Source organism: Cyprinodon tularosa, unplaced genomic scaffold (genome assembly GCF_016077235.1).
Source record: "Cyprinodon tularosa strain WSP-4 unplaced genomic scaffold, ASM1607723v1 ctg554, whole genome shotgun sequence".
In the NCBI taxonomy this organism is placed as follows: Eukaryota; Metazoa; Chordata; class Actinopteri; order Cyprinodontiformes; family Cyprinodontidae; genus Cyprinodon; species Cyprinodon tularosa.
The window spans coordinates 41198-61695 of record NW_024039290.1 but is presented as its reverse complement, the minus strand read 5'-3'; the positions used below and the strand labels follow the sequence as shown (position 1 = coordinate 61695).

The window sequence follows — 20498 nt, the reverse complement described above, 5'->3', positions numbered from 1 at the left end:
CTCAAATACAAATTTGTCATGTCATTAAAAAGATCTAAATGTGGGAATACTGAGATAAAAGAGGAAGGTTTAAAATTAGGAAAATTTTTAAAATAAATTACATTTTCCTCTATTTAAGATTTACTGGCAAATTTTAAAGGAGGGTTTCAAAAGTACTCGACCTTCTTACTTTTTCCGATTTTAGTATTGATCTCAGTTTTGAAACATAAAAAAAAAAATCTTCCTATATATAAATCAATTTATCCTTATATAAATCAATTTGTATAAACCATGTGCTGCATGTAAAATGCTTGAGAAAAATCCGAGAAAATCCGTATATATATATATATAAAATGTTTGATCAAGCCTAAATCCACAAATTGGATATACTAAGTAATCATAGAAGCTTAACTAAAAAACTGTCTTCATTTGTGCAGGAGAAAAGATGTAAAAATACAAGGATAGCAAAAAATGTCAGAAAACAACCAACTCTAGTGAATACTATTTTATTGCTGTAGCACTATGTCCAATGTAGTTCTTGCACAACACTTTGTTCTGACAACCTTAAAATCCAAATAAATATGATCACATAATCCATCCAGAAAAGTAAAAACATCTTTCCACATACAGCAGACCTTCCCTTATATTAAAAAACAGATTTCCACCTGCAAAACTCCATCAACATTTTAAAAGCCGCTTCATTCCATTTCTTAAACAAATCAAAAATATGTGTTCTCAAATAGTTTACTTTCACTTACATATTTTGCTAAGCCTATTTTGAATATCCTTTTTTTCCCTAAATTGTATGCACCATTTCCTTATTTTAGTGATCAAACTGATCTGAAAGCTACAACAAAAACTTTTATTTTAGGTGAATGTATTGATTTAACTGCAGGCACTTTTCAAAAGTAAGTTTAAGGTTTTGCTTTGCTTATTGCATATAAATTAATGTAGGACAGCATTAAATAAGAAATGTAAATTGAATTAAAGCAAATAGTGCCTTAACCTCATTGGTTTTATTTACACATTTTGCTACACTTTGGCTCCTCCTTTTCATCGTGCCAAAAAAAAAAAAAAAAAAAAAAGAAACAAACATTTTGGCAAAAGATTTAAGATTTAGAACCTTTTCTATGATCTTGTTTTAATCTTTAAATCAAATCCCTTAAATTCCCATACTTAGTTTAAAATATTTGTAAAGAAGAAAAAAAAAATGCCCCACCATAACAGTTTTGAATCTAGATTTCTGAGAAATGAGTGCAATTCCCAGTAAATCCACAGTGAAAAAATATAGACTAGCAGCAGGTTGGCCTAAATGTTTGAGAGCAACATGCAACCGAAAGGTTGCAGGTTTGATCCCTACAGTAGAAAGAGTCCAGAACGTTCTGCTTACACATATTGATAAACGCTGGGACATAGCACCAACTAAATGCCTTCACTTATCGTCTAGTTTAGAAACAAACTGGCTATCATCAGTAAAATTTAAAACTTTTACCTCAAACAGAACAAACCAGATATTTGGATAAAAAAAAACTTTTATGAATATTAAAATAACATTTAGCTTTAAAGCGACATAGTTAAAAAAAAAAGCTATACTACAGAGATATTTACATAAACATACCCCAGTCTGTATTTGTTGCTCTGCACTAATTTCTTTTGACCTCTTCATAAAAACTCAGATTGATTTTTTAGATGTAAATTGTGAATATCTTTGCACTTCTAATACACAACCAAAAATACAAGGATAACACAACCTGTATATATTTAGATTGTGCTTGACATAACTGGATAAATAGTTAGAACTAACCTGACAAAGCTTAATAATCAACAAAAATAGTAAAATATTAAAGAAAAAAAACCCCACTTAAACTCTTCAGCTGTAATACTGACATCAATACTGGTTGATATAAAGTCCTTGCAGTCAGTCACAATCATGTCTAACCTAAAATATATAAAATATAAACTTTTATTTTTCCACATTAAAAGAACACAGCAATCTCGTCAGCCTAAAAAACAGCTTCACAACAACTAAATAATCAAAAGGTATTTAAGATATTAGTACAGCAATCTCAGTATTTAAAATCAGACACTTGTTGAGTAGTTGAAGCTTCGCAGGCTCTCGTCTCAGTGGTAACCAGGTTAGTGATTCTTGTTGTCTTGGTTACTGTTGTGACAGTCTCCTCCACTGTGGAGGAAACGTTGTGCTCTTCAGACATGGGCTGACTGGTGTAGTCAAACTCCAAGGTGTGGAGGGAAAACAACCCAGAGACTTCAGCCTCCCCTCCCAGCTCACCCCTGTGCTGGGCTTTAGGGGAGCCCTCTGGGGTTATCTGGAGGAAGCCTGCAGCACAGGAAACAGTGGCAGATAGGATATAGAGAGGAAAGAAGGAAAAGTGGGAAGGATAGGTGAAGAACTTAGAACTGAAAGGAAACTTTGTCTTTGATGAGAGAAAAATCAGGAACAGAGATGTTATACATATATATGCACTTATATATGATTTAGTATCCACTCAGTAGAAATATTGAGACTTTGACAGTCTTGGTTAAATACGTTTTTGTCCTTACCTGTTGCATGTGGCTTCAGTGTGAACTTTGGGATCTTGAACCAGCTGGTGGATTCCTTTTCCTCTGCCTCCACTTCACTCCACATCTGAACATTTGTTGAGGTGGACTCTGCGCCAAGAACAACAGGAGACTCTGAACTGTCCCTGTCCAACATCTCTGTTCTGGCATGAGATGACACCACTTCCTTTGAGGACATTTTAGATGTAGTTTCAAATGTGTTGATGTCTCCCTTTACCACTTCTGACGATAAATCTTTTTCTATTTTATCCCCTGTTGTCATCTTGCTGTAAGGACTAGTAAACACCACCTTTGGAAGTTTGATTTTACCCCCAAATGCTCCTTTATCATCCTTGGAGTCCTTATAAGGACTTGCATCTTTTTCTCCATTGAGACTTGAGCTTGAACCATCTCCTTTCGTAGGGACATCAGCAGACCCTGATTTACCTGAAGAAAATGAAAATTTTGGCATTTTAATTTTCGCCCCCTTTAACTTTTCCTCTTCTTCTGCTTCTCTTTCAGATGATTTCTCTTTAGACTTCCCAGAGTTAGGCTTCGTTTTGGTTTTGGTTATCTTCATTGTGACATCTTCTGTATCATTTTCAGCTGCCGTCTCCTTTTTTGGAAAGGAGATGTTTGCAGCTACCTTCTCCGTTTCATTTGGATTCACCATGACAAAAACAGCTTTCTTTACTTTGGGTTTTTTGGGGCCATCATAGAAAATTTCTGATCCATAGAAATCCATATGTCTTTCAGGAGATGAGATTGAGGGTAATGGGACACCAAATTTGGGGATTTTTACTTTCTTCTCCATTTCTGTTTCATCATCTTCATCTTGTGATGTCCCAATATCAAACTCTATATCTGGTATTCTAGGGACTTTGATTTCTTTACTAGAAGAGGAAGGGCCTCCTTTGCTGTCAGAGTCTGTTTTGAAACTAATGCTTGGTAACACTACCTCCGGAGCTGTGATGTTGATTTGACCATTGTCAGTTTTATGGCTATTCTGTTCGACATCATCCTTACATTGTTCTTTTTCTAACTTTACATCTTTGTCACCTTTCATTTTTGGCATCCCAATCTTGAATTTTGGACCTTTGACCTTGCCCCCATTATTTTTACTCTGACTTCCTGATGCGTTTAGATCCAAATCTGGTGATATTATTTTTTTCTTGTCTGTCTTACCCTCAACTCTTTGAAGTCCTATGTTTACTTCTGCTTCTTCTTTTGAACTTTTAATATCAGTTGTTGGCAAGTTCAGCTTTAGACCTTTTTGCTCGCCTTCAACATGCAAATCAGCCTTCAGATCAGGCTTTGCCTCTTTGGTTAAGTTATCGTTTTGCAGTGACATTTTTTCTTTTGGAAGTTCAGCATCTCGGCCTTTAACTTCCGTCTCCATAGTTGGGACTTCAGTACCCTTACTTTTAGAAAAAGAAAGATCCACCTTAGGCATCTTGATATGTGGAAGTTTGATTGTTCCTTCCTCTGCCTCCTTTTTACCACTAGGTTTGTCCGCACTTGCTTTTGGCATGTTGACTTGTCCTTTTTGTATGTCCACCTCAGGACCTTCCACTGAAAGTTTTCCTTTTGGAAGAGATATATCAACTTTTGGCATTTTGAACTTTCCTCCTCCATTCTTAGTGCCAGAGATGGGACCTGTAGTTTCACATTTTTGCAGAGAAATGTCTCCCGTGGGTACTTCTGGTATGTGTCCCTCTGCTTTAAACTCTGTCCCCTCACTTTTGCCAGAATTACCTTTGGGTAGGGAGATGTCAACATTTGGCATTTTTAGATGAGGCATATTTATTTTGCCTTCAGTACCTCCTATCCCAGCCCCAGGACTCTTGAATTCTCCTTTGGGCAATGATAGATCAACTGAAGGCATACTAATCCCAACATCTGGAACTCCTTTCCCTTTTGGTTCAGAAAATTCCACATGTGGCATTTTTAGAGGAGACCTTTTCAATTTTCCTCCAACATTTCCTGTAATTTCAGTATCTTGATCCTCAATCTCCCCTTTAATGCCTGATATGTCAGCTGAAGGCATTTTTACATTTGGTGTTTTGACCTCTCCTCCACTGGCCTCAATATCTATGCTTTCAACCTTTCTTTTTGGTAGGGATATTTCAAGGGATGGCATACTAATATGTGGCATCTTAAAAGTTCCCTTTTCTCCCTCAATCTCTACATTTGGACCTTTAAGCTGTCCCTTGTGCAGAGAAACATCAATATCTGGCATTTTACTATAAGGTAACTTGAAGGTTTGCTCAGAACTGCCCACTACCTGAACATTTGGACCTTTAGCTTTTGCTTTAGGAAGTGAAAGATCGACAGAAGGAATGTTGACTTGTGGCATTTCGAGTTTTCCCTCTTCACCTCTGATCTCTACATCTTGACTTTCAGTTTTAACCTTGGGAAGAGAGATATCAACGTGTGGCATCTTTATGTGAGGCATTTTGATTTTACCTGTTTCTTCATTTTTTTCCTGTGCCTCATCGTTTTGGAGCTTACTCTTGGGAAGAGAGATGTCAACCTTGGGCATTTTAGACTTCTGCTCCGTGTTCCCCTTCATATTGGTTTCAGAGATCTCTGGTTTTACTTTTGGAAGTGAAATATCAGCTTTTGGTACAGTTATATCAATATTGGGCATTTTGACATAGGGTAGTGTAAACTGGCCTCCATTATCCCCCATTTCAGTTTTAGGATTACTGGGACTTTTAAGTTTTCCTTTTGGAAGAGTGACATTCAAAGATGGCATAGTTATTTGAGGCATTTTGAATTTCCCTTCATCTCCTTTAAGTTCCACATCAAGTCCGTCATTCTTTGAAGATTTGCCTTTTGGCAGCGATACATCTAGGTCTACTTTGGGGATTGTAACATCCATTTTAGGAATTTTAAGATTTCCCTCATAACCTTCGATATCTGCTTCTGAAACATCAACCTCTGCTTTAGGGAGAAGAACTTCCATTTCTTGTGTTTTAGCTTCTGGGAGTGATAGCTCAACAGAAGGCATCTTGACTTTGGGCTGGGTTTGAAGTTCACCACTTGGTTTATCTAGATTTCTCTCTTTGGACCCAAATCCTGGCATTGAGAACTTTGGCAATTGAAGAGTGACATCAGGTCCATAAAAGCCATTCTTTCTACCCACTTCCGCTTCCACCTCTCCCTCTGAAAGTTGAACCTTTGGTGATGACATTTTGAACTTGGGAAACTTAAGTTTATGCTTTACTTTATGGTCTGGGCCCTCAGTCCTGAAATCGTGGTGGGGTAATTCTGGTTTTCCTTTTTGTACTTTAACATCAACATCAGGACAAGACACAGATACATCCGTATCCTTTTTCGATATTCCAAATGAAGGCATTTTTATTTTGGGTTTCTTTACTTTGACTTTTCCATCTCTGTCAAATTCTACTGATGGTGCCCTAATCTCACCTTCAACATTCGGCTGATGGAGGGAAACATCTTTCTGTCCCGATACCTCCAAATTACTACTATTTGACTTTGCACCAAATCTGGGTAAAGTGAAACTTGGCACTTTGAGAGAGACATCTGGTATATCGAAGCTGCCCCCTGAAGAAGGTCGCCCTCCCTCTGCTTTCAAAAGCTCTACTTTTACATCATCACCCTTAGGTTTGTTGAGGCCAAAGTCTAGATCAACTTTTGGGGCTGAGATGTCAACAGTTGGCAGTTTAACTGAAGGAAGTTTTACTGATGCAGCCGAACCTTCAACATCTAAAGTCTTTACTCTCATTTGCTCTGGTTTGAGATCACCTTTGAGATTCAACATCTCCAAATCTGCAGATGTATCAGGTCCACTGACCTCACCTTTAGGGCCACTAGGTTTTGAAACAGATGGCAAGCTTAGGTCTAGGTCAAATTTTGGCATGTTTACATCAAGAGTTGGCATGTGAAACCTTCCACCTTTTCCTCCTTTTGTATCTGGAGCCTTAATGTCAACATCAGCCTCAGGACATTTTATGTTGGCTTGTGGCTCCTTTGCTTTCATGTCAGGAAGATGTATAAAAGGTAAATGAAACTTGCCTCCTTTTTTTACATGCCCTTCAGTGTCAAATTTTCCCTCAGCTTTTGGGTTTGGAATTGATATATCAAGATCTGGCATTTCAATGGTTCCTGCCTTGATTTTTGGGCCTTGAATTTTAAGATTACCTTCTGGAAGAGTCACTTTTGGTAAAGTCATGTCAATATTTGGCTTTTTTAACTTACCCTCAACACCCTCAAACTCCAAGCCACCATCAACCCTTCCTTTGGAAGGTGAAATATCAACAGTTGGCAGATTAATTTTTCCTCCAACCTCTGGGCTATTGAGGCTGACATCCACCTCTGGTAACTCGGCTTTAGGATGTGAAAAATCCCCCTTGATTTTAGGTTGTTGTATATCAATATCTCCCTTTGCTTTGACTTTAGGGAGAGCAATATAAACCGAGGGCATGTGAAACTTGCTGCTTGTACCAGTGTTAACATCAATTTCCACATTAGTCTTTGCTTCTGGAAGTGAAATGTCAGCCTCTGGTATTTCTACTTGTGCTTTTACATCTGGCCCTTCGACACTCGCATCAGTCTTTGGGAAACTTGCTTTTGGTAAAGAGATGTCAAATTTAGGTAATTTAAACTTCCCACCCTTAATCTCAGAAGTTTCAACATCAAATTCAGATTCAATCTTTCCTTTGGAGAGGCAAACATCACCATCAGGCATATTGATCTTTCCTCCTTCAATGTCAGGACTCTCTACATTTAAATCTGGTCCCTTAACTTTTATTTTAAGATGATTAATGTCAACTGAAGGCATTTTAAACTTGCCTTCTTTGCTGGAGGGCAAACCAATTTCATGTTCTTCCCCTATTTTTCCTCTGGGGAGGGATATATTCATATCTAGGATCTCAGAGTTGCCTCCCTTGACTTTAGGTCCTTTCATTTTGAATTCACCCTCTGGAAGATTGACTTTGGCCATTTTAGGTTTACTTTCCTTAACTTTAGGTTGTTTAACATTTAGATCAACCTCCAATTGTACACCCTGAAGTGAATTTTCAACTTCGGGTTCAGGTACTTCAATAGCCACATCAGCTTCTTTTGTTTTTATTTTAGGGAAGGAGATATCTACTGAGGGCAATTGAAATTTGGGTTTTTTACCACTTTGTCCCTCAATATCTATATCACCCTTAAGTTTTTCCTTAATAATTGAGATGTCAGCACCTGGGATTTCAGGTTTTCCTTTAAATTCACTCCCTTCAACTTTAAGACCAGCCTCAGGTAGACTTAACTCCTGAAATGAAATATCAACTTTGGGCATGGTCCCCTTTCCTCCTTTTATTTCTGGCCCTTCGACACTTAGGTCAGCATCAATCTTTTCGTTGGGGAGTGAAAAATTTGTTTTAGGTATATTAAGTTTTCCACCCTTAAATTCTGGACCTTCAATATTGATCTCAGTTTCCTTTTTTTTCATTTTAGGAAGAGAAAAGTCAATGTTTGGCATGTGGAATTTGCCTCCCTTTACAGAATATTCTTCAGTTTCACTACCCCCTTCCACTTTTACTTTGGGAAGTGACAAATCAATGTCTGGCAACTCAATTTTTCTTGTTTTTAAATCTGAGCCTTTTATCTTCAAATCACTCTCTGACTCAATTTCTGGTTGTTTCAATTTACCCCCCCTCACCTCAGGGCCCTCGACCTCACAACCACCCTCAGGTTTATCTTTGGGGTATGAGATAAGACTGACATCTACCTCAGGAGATTTTACGTTAGATAGGGACAAATCACCCTTGATGTCTCCTCCCTTTGCTTTAACATTCGGAAGAGAAAAATCCACCATGGGCATATGAAATTTGCCTCCCTTGCCAGTTTCAACATGTACATCTACAGATTTCTTTGCCTTTTGGCATGACACGTCAGTGGTTGGCTTCTCAAGTTTTCCTTTCATATCTGGTCCTTCAGCACGGACCTCAACCTTTGAGAGATTAATTTTGGGGAGAGAAATATCAAATTTTGGCATCTTGAATTTCCCACCCTTAACTTCAGCACTGGTGTCACCATCAGCTTTACCTTTAGGAAGTGAAACATCCAAGTTTGGTGGGTCAAACGTGTCTTCTTGAAGCTCAGGGCCCTTGATGGTAATGTCCATGTCTGAAGAGAGTGGCATTTCGCCCTTGATCTTCGGTCCTTGCATATCAATATCAGCCTCCTTTACTTTGACTGTAGGAAAAGAGATATCAATCGAGGGCATGTGAAACTTACTTTTACCACTGCCTACATCAATTTCTAAATCGGTCTTGAATTCTGGCAGTGAAATCTCAGCAGTTGGCATTTCCATATCATCTTTTATATCTGGCCCTTCAACACGGACATCAGCTTTTGGGAGAGTAACCTTTGGTAAAGAGATATCAAATTTAGGCATTTTATACTTCCCACTCTTAAACTCAGGGGCCTCAACATTAAGGTCACCATCAGTTGTTCCTCCAGGAAGGGAAATATCCACAGCAGGTGTTTTGATTTTTCCTCCTTTTAAACCAGGGGCCTTAAGAGTAGCCTCTATATTCAGAGGATTTGTTTTGGGGAGAGAAACATCACAAGTTGGCAAATGTATTTCACCACCTGTAGTTTCATGACCCTCAACATTTATCTCTGGTCCCTTAGCTTTGGGAAGTGAAAAATCAGCTGTAATTTTTGTTTTTTCTTTCATCTCTGGTCCTATGTTTGTATCAACTTTTGGGAGTCCCATCTTTGGTAAAGAAACATCAAATTTTGGCATCTTAAATTTTCTTCCTTTAATGTCCATTTCTTCAATGTTGACATCACCATCCTTTTTTAATGATGGTGTTGAAAGATCAACATCCATATCTGGACGGTGAAGGCTGACCTCTAAGTCAGGAGACTCAAATTTAGGCATTGAAGCATCAGGGGAAGGCATATTCATTTTTACACCTTGAACATCAGGATTTTTAACACTGGGTTCAGATACGTTAACTTTGATTTTAGGTAGAGAAAAGTCAACTGAAGGTATTTGGAACTTGCTCCCTTCACTGGCATGTCCTTTAGTTTCAATTTCCCCTTTCGTTTTTCCTTTTGGGATCGATATGTCAATGTCTGGCATCTCAATCTTCCCCACATTGATGCTTGGTTCATTTATTTTGCTATTGCCCTCAGGAAGACTTACTTTAGGCAAGGAGACATCGAATTTTGGCATTTTAACCATGCCAGATATAATCTCGGAGTCTTCAACTTCAAAGTCAACATCAGCTTTTCCTCTGTAAATTGAGGCTTCTAATGTTGGTAATTTATACTCTTCTTTTACACCAGGGCCTCTGAAACTTGGATCACCCTCAATTTTTCCTTTTGGTATTGTGACGTCACTTTTTAGTTCTGGACCTTCAAAATCACTTTTAGATTTGTTTGCTTTTATTTTAGGCAGAGAAACATCAATAGATGGCAGTTGAAAGTTCCCCTCCTTGCCAATGTGGCCATCAACATCTCCCTTTTGTTTTGTTAGAGAAATGTTAACCTTGGATTCATCAACATGGCCCTCAGGTAAGTTTGTTTTTGGAAAGGAAATATCAAATTTGGGCATTTTGAATTCTCCTTTTACTTCATCATTCTTTCCTTCTGGTAGTGAGAGGTCAATATCAGGCATGTTAATGTCTCCTTGTTTAATTTCAGGACCTTCTATGTTGACCTCTGGTCCTTTTGCTTTTATTTTTGGTAGAGAGAAATCAACAGAAGGCATCTGAAACTTTCCACCTTTCCAGCCATGCCCATCAATTTCACTGTCCGATTTTCCTTTAGGCAGTGAAATATCAATGTCTGGCATCTCAATTTTCTTGCTCTTGAAGTCTGCACCCTTTAATTTGACTTCACCCTCAGGAAAGTTTACCCTTGGCATTGAAATGTCAAATGTAGGTACTTTTGTCTTTCTTCCTTTAATTTCAGGGTCTTTAACAATTTCAACATCATCTTTAGGTCCTGTAACTGAAATGTCCAAATCTGGACCCTTGAGACTGACATCTGCCTCTGGAGATTTTATTTTTGGTGCTGAAATATCCATTGATGAAAGTTCAAATGTTTGTCCTTCACCTTCATGGCTTTTAACATTAATTTTTGCATCCTTAGATTTTATCTTTGGAAGGTTAATGTTTAATGAAGGCATATGAAATTTTGCTCCTTTAGCTGCATGGTTTTCAATGTCAAAATCTCCCTCTACTTTTCCTTTCGGAGTTGAAATATCGACAGCTGGCATTTCAACTTTTCCTTTAACATCTGTTCCATGCAATTTGAGGTCACCCTCTGGTGCATCTAATTTAGGAACAGAAACTTTAAATTTAGGCATTCTGAGTTTCCCTGACTTTCCATCGAGATCCTTATCAGTCAGACCAGATTTGCCTTTGCCTTTAGGAAGTTTAGTATCACAAGAAGGTATTTCTATTTTCCCATCAATGCCAGAGTTGATGTCGATATCAATATCTCCATGTTTTTTACCTTTAGGGAATGAGATGTCAATTCTAGGCATTTCAAACTTGTCACGCTTGACTTTTGGACCTTGAAAGTTCACATCTCCTTTAGGAATTTCAGCACTTGAGTCAGTATCTACTGATGGCACATTGAATCCAACCCCTTTAGCTTCATTTTCAAAATCAATGTCACCTTCAAATGTTCCTTTCGGCAGAGAGATGTCGACAGTTGGGGCTTTTACTTCTCCACTTCCAAGTTCCGGCACTTTGATGTTAACATCATTTCGCTTTGATTGTATTTTAGGGAGAGAAAGGTCAACTGAGGGTAAATGAAAGTGTCCTTTACTTTTAGCTCCTTTGTCCACATCTAATTTGCCTTTTGGAAGGACGATGTCAACAGATTGTCCTCCAATGTCAATGTTTTCCTCTGCCATCTTCACCTTAGGAATGGACACATCAAATGAAGGCATTTTTAACTTCCCTTTCTCTTCAACATGTACACTTGCTTCTATTCTGTCTTTCGGAAGAGATATGTCTTTTGTAGGAAATTTCTTTGAGTCTTCTTTGATATCAGTTCCTTTCAAATCCAACTTTGCTTTAGGTAATTTGATGTTAATTTCAGGAACTTCAATGCTCATATCTTTCATCCCTTTAGGGGTTTTTTGTGTAGGAGGAGAAATATCAAGAGATGGCATGTGGATTTTTGCTCCTCCTTTGACAGCAGTTTCAGTATCCTCTTCTCTCCCTTCGTTTTTCCCCTTAGGTAATACAATGTCAAAATTTGGCATCTTAAATTTGGTGGAACCACTTCCCTCAAGCTCAATGTTGCCTTGTTCAGCTGATGCTGGAAGAGAGATTTCTTTGAGCTGTATTCCTTTTACATCTCGACTTCCTATTTCAAAGCCTCCCTCTGCATTTCCTTTTGGCATAGATATATTTACAGAAGGCAGAAGACTTTCACCTTCAACCTCAAACATTGGAACTGTAACTTGGCCTTCTGGTTTTAGATTAGGCAGAGAAACATCTATTGAAGGCATTTTAAAATTGGCTCCCTCAAGATGTCCTTTAGCATTTATGTCTCCCTCTATTTTCCCCTCAGGGATTGGCTTTACATGCATTTCAAACTTTCCACCTTTCACTGTTTTGTGCTCAGTGTTGACTTCCACTTCACCTGCCTTTAACTGAGGAAGAGAAATGACAACAGATGGAAGCTGAAATTTATCCTTTCCCTCATGGTCAGTTACTACTGGATTTAGGTTTGGAAGAGTAAGATCTACCTTGGGCAATTTAAAGCCCCCACCTTCTTCTGGTAACTTCTTTTCAGGGGGAGTTACGTCAAACTCAGGCAGCTTGAACTTTCCACCACCACCCACAAAATGGTCCATATCCACATCTACAAAATCTGATTTCATTTTCGGTAAAGAGGCATCAACAGAAGGTGGGCTGACCTTTACTCCACCTTCTGACCCCTTAATATCTACCCCAGAAGTTCTTATCTTTGGTACGATGTCGACCTTTGGCCCAGAGATTTGGGGTACTCTAACAGTGCCTACAACTTCATCTGGAATTCTTTGTCTTGAATCAAACTCCAGACCAGCATCGGGTACAGAAATATTGATGGCAGGCATCTTTATTGCAGACTTTCCTTCTCCTTCAAGCCCTTGAAGTGAGTAACTTGCATCCGACTTTCCCTTTAGATTTGGCATGGAAATATCAACTGAGGGTATTTGAGCTGAGGCAGCTTTTCCAGATATATCACCCTTGATTTTTGGTTTAGTGACCTCCACATCAGGAAGACTAATTTCTCCACCACATCCAACTTTTGCTTTTGGCATATCTATATCAGCCTGAGGTATTTTTATTTCTTTTATTTTTTTCTCACCATCAACCTCATCAGAAAGACGTGGTAGTTGCATTTTTGGAAGTTTAATATTTGGCATTCTGAGTTTTGAATCTTCCTTGCTTACATCTATATTAACTTTCCCTTGAGGTACATCAGCATCTCCTTTGATGTCTACTTTAGGAGCTTTGATCTCTGTGGTTCCTTTCACGGTGGCCAAAGAGGCTTCTGCTTTTCCCGTGGGGAGTACAAACTCCACATCCGGGGGACTAAACTTTGAGCCTCTCTTCTCCAGAGTGTTTTGTTCTTTACCAGACAAACTGATCTCCACTGATTTCGGTTTGATGTTTATTTCTTTAGGACTCACTTCAACTGATCCACTTTCAGAAGATAAACCCGACTTTGAGTGTTTAGTCTTGGGAAACATGATTCCAAACTTGTGGCCCTTTCCTTTGGTTTTAACTTTAGCCGCAGGTATTTCCGATGGAGGGATATTCTCATGTCCCTCAACTTCAAGCTGTCCCCCTGCTCCACTGTACGCCTTGGCTTTCATATGGGGAAACCTGCAAATTTGTTTAACACAAAGGAAATTCAGGTATTTAAAGCAGAAAAATATCATTTGTCACATTCTAGCATTACAATATTTGACACATATTTTAACTAACCTTATCCTCCTTTTTGTCTTTGCCATGTTTCCTGTTCCTCTGACGTCTACATCAGTCTTCGTATTCTTCCTCTGTTTTATTTTAGGAAGTGAAAACTCAACATCAACTTCCCCTGGCTCTAGCCTTGGGGGTGTCCCCTCTATCACCAGTTCCTCCTTGCGCTTTTCTTTCAGCCTTTTTAAACCAAAACGCCCCCCTCTTTTCTTCTGGGTCTTGAATGATTTCACACCTTTTACACTCTGGAACAGAAATGCATTTTTAAATGGTATTTCAATGTTATAAGGACAGCTTGAACTAATAGACTTTCAATGACATGGTACATTTGAATAATAATAACTGAACTTTATTGATCTCACATTGGAGAAATTCACCTCTGCATTTAACCCATCCCCTAGGGGAGCAGTGGGCTGCGTTTGTGTCTCAGGGCACAAGCGCACTGCTCTAACCACCAGGCTAACACTCCCATGGCTTATTAGCACATCCTCTTTGGAACAATCAGCCATTGAAGTTCTTGTTTTCTTGCTTGCAAGTGTGATTAGTCGTCATCTCACCCTGCATGAGTAGCCTACTTAAGTCAGGAATACTATTTTATTGGGGCTATCAAGGTTACTGCTTCAAGGGATTGTTCTATATAAAACATCAAAATCCTACATTTTCTTTGTAATCCAAGTGAATATTAAAGTAATTTCTTTTCCTTTTATAAAATGTGAGTTTTGGGTTGTGTTATATGATTGTGCCAAGATGTTTAACGTTGCTTAGATAATGAAAACTCATTATGATGTCACTAAACAGTGAAGTTTTCATTGAGTACATTCTACAACTAAAAGAATGATGACCAAATATTTGTAGTATTTTATAAGCAAATAATATAACTCATTACCATTTTAGCCACTTTGGCTTTGGGCAATTTAACCTCCCCACTGGGGACTCTGGGCCGGACACCATCTTCAGTTGTAGGAATAGTCCTCTTCACCTGAAAGCTGACCTTATAGGGCTCTGCACATTGAAGGATCTTAAGAGCGTCCTCATACCTTACGTTGTCAAAGTAGACTTTTGCACTCAGTAGCTGATCACCTTCACAGAGAAAAAAATTACTAATTAATGTGCACATCCGTAAAATTCTCCATTTGTATATATTCAAAGTTATGCATGTTTGATGATATTCATGCTATAGTGAGTAACAAGTAGGTAGAAGTAACAAATGCATAAAGAAAGAGTTAATTCCTGAAGATGACCATCTTCACTGCTCACTCAGCAATCATTATTTTAGCTTAGAATTTTATTTGAGAAGCTAATCGAAGCTTTTAGACGTCTCCTGAGTCCAACAGCTCATCCAAACATATAGATGATCCAAATTAATTTTTAATTTTTCATCTTCAGAAAAAACAAATATAAATTAGATTTTTATAACCAATTGTTAATGTAGATGGAAGTTAATGAAACCACACACCCCAAAAAACATATGGGAAAATTGTTATATAATCAAAGCAAATCTTTAATGCTTGGCAAAAAATCCTGACCCTCCTAACCCTGCAGATGCGACTGACAGTCATAGTTTAAGTAAATATCCTGATAGTTTTGGTTGCCAGACATCAAGTTTACCGTGGTGTAGTTTTGTTTAATCCTGATCAACCAGTTGTTGTTCAGATCCTGTCGTAACGCCAAAAAATGGCAAAGGAAAAACAAACAAATATTTGGAGAAAAACATACAAAACATTTTAAATCTAAGCATGTTTTGTGGATTTATTCCTTAAAAAATGTACAGCTCTTCTGGTGATTCTTCTTTAATGAATAAAAGAATAATTAACAATACTTGGTTTCTACGTCTACCTTGTTTTCCCTTCTGATAGATTTTCTTAGCATTTCCATGACAACACATCACAATATGAAGACTACAACAAAAGATCCAGGTCTATTGATGAGCATTACCTGTTCAATGTATGATTTCTACAGTTACATTTGATTTTGCACTCGTTGTCCAGAATTAAGCTTCTAAAAGTAGCAAAAAGACGTTGGGTACCTTGCTGCAAACTCAAGTGCTTGGCAGCTGGAGAGTCTTTGAGGACATCTTTAACAAAGATCCCATCCTCTCCTCCACCTGTCACACTGTAGCCACTGGCCCCAGCCTCCGCCTCAGTCTCCACCACAATTTCCACAGACTTGGAGACTTCTTCAATACACTTAAGAAAACAAAAAACACAAATATGCAGTATCCACAGTTACAAATGCATCTTATATAATCTGTTGTTGGCCATAAAAAGATTTAGGTCTGTTGAAAGTTAACAAAAAAAAGGGCATTTTATAAGGGGAAACCCCAAATGCATGTCAGGGTTAGTTGAGGTTTGAGGACCCAAACGCAGAGGCAGAGAGGCTGAACAGATTTCTGGGAGTTTTAATGGGGCAAAACAGTAAACAAAGGCAGGAATCCAAAAATCCAACTAATAATGAAAAGCAAACCAGAACTAAGGAGACATCTGGGGAAAACCGAACACGAGGAGCCAGGGAGAGACGAGGAACGTGGACAACAGCATGGGAGGGCAGCAAAGACAAGGAACCAACAAAGAGTGAGAGCAGAGGGAGAGCATATATAGCAGAGAGAGACAAAGGGAGGGATAACGAGCAGACAAGGAGCAGGTGTGAGAGGAGACAACGAGGGAGCCAAGGGGAAAGGAACATACACACACAAGAGGGCAAAAGAGGACAACAACAGAAAAACCTGAGAACTAACATAAATCTATAAATTACAACAAAACTGGAATTAAACCAATAAAAATAGAAAACAAGGAGCAAAGTAAAGAACAACAGAACCAAGACCATGACATCACAGAAATGTCAAACAGTTAAAGCCTTGCTTACGGTCTGTTCTTCTCCTGGCTCTGTATCCATCTCTGGTTGGGCCAATTTGCAAGTCGACTCTCTTAAATGACTTCTCTTCTGACTCAATACCTGCTTCAGCTCTGCATGTAGTTTCTCCTTCTGCACCTGTAGGCGACACAAAACTGAGTAGTAGCATTTATTATCTATCTTAGATCAACAATAACATGAGAACAATGACTGTAAAGTTACTATGGGTAGATGACCTGATGGTAAAAGATAAATGTAAGAAAATACATAAGAGAGCCAAACTTTACTGGTACCCTTATGCTGAAAGAAAGTGTTGTTTATAAGTTATTCATTTAAATAAATGATTTAATAGAATTAATTTAGTAACTGTTGTTCTTTTTTCCCCATTTTGAGCAGACAAGGGGCATGCTTTGTTTAATTGCCTTTTTCTGGTCCATCCTTGGCGTGGGGCAAAGAAAAGATAAGCTGTCAGTGTGGATAAAAAAAAAAAAAAAAAAAAAAAAAAAAAAAAACTGGGTACAGAGATCCATGTTGAAATTAAGGGATTCACAATAATCTCCAGGCAGCTTTATGTTCTGTAACCACAGTGTCCAGTAAGCTTTTGCTAAACATTAAAAATATTCAAGGGACTTTAGCTGCCCCCCTGGAAGAGAAGGCAAGAAGTAAAGCAAGTCCAGGTTAATCAGACTCATCAAGCTGACTCCTAAGATCAGCCTACATCCTTCTTCTGTTGCTCCATCTGCCACAGATTACGTGCAAAGTGCAGAATAGAATTGTTTCTCAAGTAATTTCACATGAGCTGCTGAGCCAAAACTGGAGTCCGATTGGTTTGATCCAGTTAATGTTAACAGGCTGGGGGGGGGGACAACTACTATAAATATTGAAGGGGTTCAGCTTAGTTACGGTCTGCGTTGGAGCATTTTCTAGCAACCCTAAATCCATGCCGGTGTTCTGTCAGATGAGCATACCCGGTAAGACCAGCATACCCATAGTCAATACCCATTTTTTTGTTATGTGCGAAAAATAAACTTTAAACTAACTCAATGGGCGTGTATCCCTTTAGTCATGTAGAAAAAAAACTATTTAATTACCATACTTACTTTTTGGTGTTTTTTTTTTTTTTTTTTTTAAGTGTATAGCGATCTGACCTTAAATTGTTTCTTGTACATGACTAAAGGGACACACGCCCGTCAAGGTAGTTTAAAGTCTATATTTTGTACAAAACTAAAGGGATAAACCCAAATCTGATGTCTTGCGTGCATGCGAATTGATATGGGTATGCTGATCTGACAGAACACCGACACAGCATCGACTCAAGACCACAAGAGCACCCTAGAACAAAAAAAGAGAAAATTCTCAGAAGAAGAATACATTAAAAAGAGAGAGAGGAAGCATTAAATGTTAGGCTATTTTTAAACAGTTCTTCATAACCCTTGATATTCATCTCCTACAGAAAAGTTTACAGATGTTAAATGCATGCGTAAAACCCTGGGCATCTTATGCTGTATTTTGGGAAAACTGGGTCAAACAATCTCTTGGCAGATGCAAATTCCATCTTGTGTAGGTCTAAAAATGAAATGCAATATTTTCATTTATTTTTTCATTTCAAAAGTTTAAGAAAATAAATACTTCTTTTTCAAAACTCCCCAAATTCTTTGCATACATTTTTTGTACAACTAAAATATTTAACAGAACTTGCAACAGACTATTTAAATCCCTCAGTAAGAAGTTTAGACACTAAAACATATTTAAACTAAAAAAAAACAATCCGAGGCCAAAATCAGTTTATAGGACTCCAGGAATTCAGGAGGGTCCTTATGTGTTGTCATAAGCAGATAAATTAATCCATTAGCTTAAGGGCTCCAATAGCAGTGATTCCTCCATCATATCTTGTTTTAAGTGAAATAAAGAAAAATAACTAAAAAAATAATTCTCCAGTTATATAGTTTAAATTAATAAAATAATCGCTGAAAAACCTAATCGTTTATGGGCTGAGGTTTAGATAAAATATACGGCATGCAAGACACACATTCGTAGAAAATAACAAAAAAAAAAAAAAGAAAAAAAATGCTAGTTTACATGTTTTGATGCATTTCCTTTTTAGGAAACCATGAATAATACATTTATGGCATTTGTGTACCAAAAAAAAAAAAAGGATCAAGTTATCTGTAAGAGAGAATAAAAGACAAGGGTGGCATCATTTAACATTTACAGTTATAATCCCAAGAAGAGGCATAACATAAATACTTAAGGTAAACAAGATGTAGATGATGGTACTGTAATTTCAGACTCTTATTGCATATTTTAACTTAACACCTCTGCAAGCTCAAGGTAAAAACCCTTAGTATTGTAGCATGCCCAGAAATGCATGTGTTGCGTTGTTCTACATCTTACCACTCTCTCAGGGCTCTCCTGTTCGTCCACAGTGCTGCTGTGGGGAGGGTTGCGCTGTGGGGCCGAGGGGGATCTGGTAGAGGGGGGGGACCGCCTCTTGTCTTTCACCTGAATGTAGAAAACAATATTTTGATTTTTCAGACTTTAGCTCTTGACACCTTCAATGGAGATGCTCCTTGGAAATAAATGACAGGAATCACTAAAGTTTGGAAACAGCTCATGACATTCTCAGCTCAAACAGCAGAAAGTTTCTTTACAGCTTTACAGCTTTAAGATCTTCTAAGGGATCTTTTTTTTCTTCTCATTCTTCAATATATTTTTCAACGTCCAACAGGCATCAGTGTTCAGCAATTCAAACATCTATGGCTACAACGGCCTTGTTGAAGAAAATTCCTGCAAACTGTTAAACCTACAAATTCGAACATTTAATTAGGGCTGGCCAATTAGTCAGTTTAATTTAATCAATTTTATTTTGTTTATGAAGATTTAATTATTGGAAAATCTGGACCCCCCCCAATCATTTACTTAGGCATCAATAGCTCAGAGTGACATCAGTTCATCACTTTTTTTTCTCTGATGTGTTCTCATAACAGATAAACTAGCTCACTGTGCAATGCCCCTACATGTAAACATTAAGTTTATTATGTTTTCATTTTTTGTCTTGAAAAATGATTACCAGCATGTTTTACAGCTGAATTTCTTTGCAGTTTTAACTTGCCCACTGAGAGGCTGATTGAAATCAAAGCTATGTTTTGAAAGCAATATGTGAGATTTATTAACTTTATAGGGATGGAAAAAAAGTAAATAAATACATTGTAGAGTCAAAGGGTTCAGACACATTACTAAAGTCCAGTTTTGGCACCACTGGGTTTGTTGTCGTGGCAGCTTTACCTCTGCCCTCTTTCTGGAGGAAGTATATCATGACCTAGTTTCCAATATCTCCTTCCACTGTTTGTTTCATGGACTCTTGCAGGATAAATCTTGTGAAAACATCATGTTCCAACACTTGCTGGTGTGACCGGTGACTCCTGTAACGTGTTTCCGGTTCTCACAGAGAGCTCAGTGCCTAAAATAGTGATGCTGTTAAAACTATTCCTGCATGTGACACAAAGTTCAGACCACTTTTATGCAAAAGGAACAAATAAACCCAATTAGATTAACAGTGCACTCCACTGTAGGTGGAAGTTGATGGAAAAAACAAAGCTTAAAAAAAAAAGTTTTGCAGTAGCTCAATTTCCAATGAGAAAAATATAACTTTTGTTGTGACAAAATGTAGTAATGGGGGGGAATGTTTTAGGAAATAATTTTGAAAGAAAACCAAAGTTCCCTATTTCTTACAACAACTCTGTTAATCTGTCTTGGAAGTTATAACTAGTAATTTCTCTCCTACTGTTCAACATGATATAATGTAGACAAAGCCACTCATCAACATTGTTAAGACAAGAGGGGTCTGTTGAAAAACAAAGGATCTATATGTTCAAAGGGAACCTAATGTTAAGCTGTTAAGCATGGGGGAAGATGTGTGATGATGGGGGCCTGTTTTCAGCTGTGAACTCTGAGATATCAGGATATTCTATACAGGAATCTTGTAGTCTCTATCAGAAAACTAAAAGCTGGTCGTCACTGGATCATTCAGCCGATCATAATGATTAAAATATACAAAAACCTAAATGAGTCTACTTCTATTTTTGTCGTAATCTTTAGAATTAAAGCCCCCTTTAGGTTTTAAGATCAGATTTTTTTAGAATTTTTTTAGGGAGA

At 37.9% G+C, this 20498-nt stretch overlaps 1 protein-coding gene across 1 annotated transcript in view; it reads right to left on the bottom strand.

Moving 5' to 3' along the window:
- Window positions 1-469: 469 nt before the first annotated feature.
- prx (periaxin) overlaps window positions 470-20498 on the bottom strand; it is a 45905-nt gene continuing 25876 nt past the window's right edge. Inside the window, exons 3-9 of the mRNA XM_038305272.1 lie at window positions 18738-18845; window positions 16356-16481; window positions 15520-15679; window positions 14380-14573; window positions 13500-13738; window positions 2542-13397; window positions 470-2317 (exon numbers count right to left, since the gene is read on the bottom strand). Of these exons, the coding sequence (XP_038161200.1) occupies window positions 2046-2317; window positions 2542-13397; window positions 13500-13738; window positions 14380-14573; window positions 15520-15679; window positions 16356-16481; window positions 18738-18845 (11955 nt within the window). The 3' untranslated portion in view covers window positions 470-2045. The remainder of the gene's footprint in view (window positions 2318-2541; window positions 13398-13499; window positions 13739-14379; window positions 14574-15519; window positions 15680-16355; window positions 16482-18737; window positions 18846-20498) is intronic.